The sequence below is a fragment of the Otolemur garnettii genome, unplaced genomic scaffold (genome assembly GCF_000181295.1).
Source record: "Otolemur garnettii isolate 467f Iridium unplaced genomic scaffold, OtoGar3 scaffold00081, whole genome shotgun sequence".
Taxonomy (NCBI): Eukaryota; Metazoa; Chordata; class Mammalia; order Primates; family Galagidae; genus Otolemur; species Otolemur garnettii.
In genome coordinates, this window is record NW_003852476.1 from 3,141,772 (window position 1) to 3,146,760 (window position 4,989).

The window sequence follows — 4,989 nt, forward strand, 5'->3', positions numbered from 1 at the left end:
GGGCTGGGGATTCAAACCCGCCACCTTAGGTGTATATGGCTGGCGCCTTAGCCAGTTGAGCTATAGGTGCTGAGCCTGTCATAGGATTTTTATTATAAAATTATACTGGTAATTAAGATTTTTAAAAGCTGCATAATCCAACAATATTTTCTGTTACAGACTCTTGTTCATCTGATAGTGAAACCGAAGACCCTTTAGAAAAGAGTTTGGTAAATGAAGAACTTTCTCCTGATAGTAAAGAAGAACTAGAAAAAAATGAAAATTCCTGTGATGATAAACTAGATGAAGAAAATCCAAAGATTGCTGCACATCTGTTAAAAGACCACGAGAGGACTCAAACGTACCCGTTAGAAACCCTGAAGTTAGAAGCGGGAGGGAATGAACAAATAGTACAGATTTTTGGAAACAAAGTGGAACAAGTAGAAGAAGTTAAGAAAGAGGCAGAAAAATCTCCTAAAGGGAAGGGAAGACGAAGCAAGACAAAAGATCTTTCTTCAGAAATTATCAAGATTTCATCCTTCAGCCAGAGCGAAGCAGGAAGCGAGCCTCATATAGAAGCTCATAGTCTTGAGTTTTCTTCCTTAGACAATAAGAACCTTTCATCTGCTACGGAGGATGAAATTGACCAATGTGCAAAAGAAAAAAAGTTGAAACGGAAAATATTAGGACAGTCTTCACCAGAGAAAAAAATAAGAATTGAGAATGGAATGGAAATGACAAATAACGTATCTCAAGAAAGGACCAGTGATTGTATTGGCACTGAGGGAATCAGAAACTTAAACTGTGAACAGCACTTTGAAACAGAAGGGGAGAAAATGCCGTCACTAATAGCAGAGGCAAACCAGTGCGTTCAGCAGTTGACGAGTGAGAAGTTCAATGATCCAGCTGAAGAAACTGCAAACACGCCTCTACACGAGGAGGAGGAGGCCATGCCTCTGATTGGGCCTGAAACCTTGGTTTGCCACGAAGTAGATCTGGACGATTTGGATGAAAAGGACAAGAACAGCATGGAGGATGTGGCCGTGGAAAGCTCTGAGTCTCACTCTCTTGTCTCTGGCCTACCTGCCCTACCTCCTGTGGGCCAGCACAGCTGCTCAGTAGCTTCACCACTTGCTCTCAGTCAAGATGAATCTCGAAGCATAAAAAGCGAGAGTGACGTAACGATTGAAGTTGACAGTATTGCTGAAGAATCTCAGGAAGGTCTCTGTGAGAGGGAATCAGCAAATGGCTTTTCTGAAGCCAGCGTTGCCCCGGGTAACTGTAGTATAATTGTACAAGAACGAGAGAGCAGAGAGAAGGGTAAGGATATTGTAGGAAAAATTAGTCCTTATATTAAAACCAAAAATTAATGTTAAGAGTTTTAAGTACTGATGATCTATAAAGTACTTTTCTTTGTAAAATGGAAATGTCCATGCAGAAATAAATGTAGAGTGGACAGGTGAACAAATGTACTAGCTCTTGGTTTTTTGCATTTTTTCCAAATTCTCCCTTTCCCCTTATTTCAGGTCAGAAGAGGCCAAGTGATGGAAATAGTGGATTATTGGCAAAAAAGCAAAAGCGAACCCCAAAGCGGGCAAGTGCTGCCACCAAAAGTGAGAGGAACGGGGCAGGTTGGTGCTTTCCAGCGCTGGCTTCACACGCGCGAGAGTTTTTAGCAATTTGTTGACTTGATCGCTTATGTCAGTTTAAAAATAAGTTTAGTTTACTGTGTTTTGAAAATAGCCATTTTCCCATTAGCTTTTAGTCTGAAGGTGCTTGTCAATTTTATTTAGAATTTTGATATTTTTATGCTTATTTTGTGTTTCTTATGCAAAGCAGTTTAATGTTAGAGGAACATAATTTGGTGATCTTGAATGAAAGAAAAATAACATTTGCTGTGATCTTAAAGTTTAAATTTATGAAGGGTCTGTTTTCCTTTAAGCTAGAAAAGATGATTTGTAAATAGTTTGGTAATTTTAAAACATGAGGAAATAAAGGCAATTCTTACTAAAATAAACAAGAGGTTAGTCAATATGGATAGAACAGATTACACAAAAAACAAATTCCTGGGTAATAAGGAATAAAATTAAGCAGTAGAATGTAGTGGAGATAAATTGTTTTAAAAATTAAATTTTTACCTCCAAAAAAACATGCCTTTAGGCTGGGCATGGGGGCTCACACCTGTAATCCTAGCACTCTAGGAGGCCAAGACAGGTGGATCACTTGAGCTGAAGAGTTTTGAGACTAGTCTGAGCAAGACCTTGTCTCTATAAGGTAAATGGGGAATGCGGTGGGCACCTATAGTCCCACCTTCTCAAGAGCTTGAGGCAAGAGAATTGTTTGAACCTAAGAGCTTTAGGTTGCTGTGAGCTATGATGCCAGGGCACTCTACCAAGGGCAACAAAGTGATGCTTTGTCTAAAAACAAAATGCCAGCTCGGCACCTGTGGCTCAAGTGGCTAAGGCGCCAGCCACATACGCCTAAGGTGGTGGGTTTAAAACCAGCCATGGCTGCCAAAACAACAATGATGGCTGCAACCAAACAATAGCCTGGCGTGTGGCAGGCGCCTGTGGTCCCAGCTATTTGGGAGACTGAGGCAGGAGACTCGCTTGAGCCCAGGAGTTGAAAGTTGCTGTGAGCTGTGATGTCACGGCACTCTACGAAGGGTGACAGCTTGAGCTTCTGTCTCAAAAAATAAAATAAAAACAAAATGCCTTTATTTAAGGCTGAAAGAGAAATTCTACATTATGCTAGACACATATTCTAAGGAAAGGATTGTATAATTTATGTAACATAAAAGACACTTCAAAGGAAAACTGAGCCACATTTGGGATCTTCAGTCATCACAGATGGCTGGCAGGGGATAGTGCAGGTGTGAGAAGAAAGAACAAGTGATGGAGATGAGACTGGAAAGGCAATGGCAGCAGGGACTATGGAGAGAGCGTGAGTGGAGAGTCCTGGCAGATGCCACCTGGTCAGGGGATCAGCATGAACACCACCAGCAAGGACTATGGAGGGAGCGTGAGTGGAGAGGCCTGGCAGACGCCACCTGGTCGGGGGATCAGCGTGAACGCCACCAGCAGGGACTACGGAGGGAGCGTGAGTGGAGAGTCCTGGCAGACGCCACCTGGTCGGGGGATCAGCGTGAATGCCACCACCAGGGACTACGGAGGGAGCGTGAGTGGAGAGTCCTGGCAGACGCCACCTCGTCGGGGGATCAGCGTGAACACCACCAGCAGGGACTACGGAGGGAGCGTGAGTGGAGAGGCCTGGCAGACGCCACCTGGTCGGGGGATCAGCGTGACCACCACCACCAGGGACTACGGAGGGAGTGTGAGTGGAGAGTCCTGGCAGACGTCACCTGGTCAAGGGATCAGCGTGAACACCACCAGAAATGAGACACTGAAATCAGGTACCATCAGACAGGAGGCACCAAGAAGAACAGAATGCACTCCTGCCAAAGACAGACAGCCCGAGCCTAATCGTGAGAGCCATCAACAAGTCCGGAACGGCCTGCATCCAGGAACGCCAGCACGAGTGTTGTCCTGAACATACTGCAGGAGACTAAGAGAGCCAACACCTGTATGCCGCACACCTGTATGCCGCTCTCCCCTGGACCCTGCTGCTGTACAGGGCACTGACCGGGTCAAGTGGAGAAATACCCATGGCATCTGGGATTAGGTTACAGTAACATATCTGACTTTGAAGGTCATATTATAGTTCTTAGGAGTATAGTGGTTTGAAAAATATATCCACAAATTCATTGACACATTTCTCTTCAAGAGATAAAATCTAATTCTCCTCCCCTTGAGTATGTTCTGAACTTAGAGACTCTCTTCTAACAAGTGAAATAAAGCGGCAGGCCTGGGGCACTACAAATTCCTCCTCACTGTCCCTCAGATCACTTGCTCTTGGGGAAGCTGGAATGCCCATTTTGAGGATGTGTGAATGATCCATGGGAGGACCTGGGATGAGCCATCTTGAGAGCAGAGCCTGCAGCCGCTGTCTAATCTCCAGAGCCTGAAGCCCTGGCTGAAAGTTTGGAGTACGACCTCCCAAGATCCTGGGTAGCCCGTAAAGTCAAGCTACTCCCAGATTGTGGCCCTCAGGAACTGTGTGAGCCTTTAAACATTTGCAGGTTTCAAACTGCAAAGTGTTGGGCTAGTAACACAGCAGTAGATGACCATCCAAGGAGAATGTCCCTATGAGTAAGGAATATACACTACAGCACTCAAGGCTGCAAGGCAACTACCTTCACATGGGTCAGAACAATTTATTTGGTATCATTCTTAGAACTTTATTGTAAAATTAAAGATTGTTTCAAAATAAAAAGTTAAAAAGATTTAAGAAGAATGGAAGTGATCAGTTTTACTTTTTTAAAAGACCCTTTGGCGTCACTAAGGCAGTGAAAGCAGGGATGAATTGAAGAAATTTGTGAAACGAAATCAGTATTTTGTTATGATCAGTTGGGAATGAGGAATTAGTTAACTGAGATATGAACTATAGGAGTAGCAGTAGGATGCTGGGAAAATAATTTGAGGAATGTTGAGTTAGAGGTACCCAGTATTGGGGGAACAAGGTTTGGCACCTAGAAGAAAATCTATCTTTAGAAGATAGTTGCCAAAGGATTGCAGGAAGATGAGATTGCAATGGAAGAATTGTAAAATGAGAAGAAAAAGGACCAAAAGAAAAATTATGTGGAATGTGAGCACTAGTGGGTCTAAATAAGAATCTTCAAATGCTATAGATTGAATATTCAAATAGGATTAAAATACAATCATTGAATTCAGCCAATAGAATGAATGAGTGTTTGGGATCCTAATAAGAGTGCATAGCTATAGTTAGAATGTTGATAAAAAATTTTCTTAAGAAATTTGACCCTAAAAAGAAGGAAAAAGGTGCCAACTAAAGGAGGAAGTTTTCCTCTGCTCTCTCCTCAGTATGGGAAAGATCTGAGCGTCTTAGGAGACTCTGAGAAAGAAAGGGGTTCAAGAAGAAAGAATATGGGCT

At 43.2% G+C, this 4,989-nt stretch overlaps 1 protein-coding gene across 2 annotated transcripts in view; it reads left to right on the forward strand.

Moving 5' to 3' along the window:
* The window catches only part of ARID4A (AT-rich interaction domain 4A), a 93,142-nt gene that overhangs the window by 75,434 nt on the left and 12,719 nt on the right, over nt 1-4,989 (forward strand). For both annotated transcript variants that reach the window (XM_023515869.1, XM_003794414.3), the window contains 2 exons: nt 160-1,299; nt 1,506-1,610. In XM_023515869.1, the coding sequence (XP_023371637.1) occupies nt 160-1,299; nt 1,506-1,610 (1,245 nt within the window). The remainder of the gene's footprint in view (nt 1-159; nt 1,300-1,505; nt 1,611-4,989) is intronic.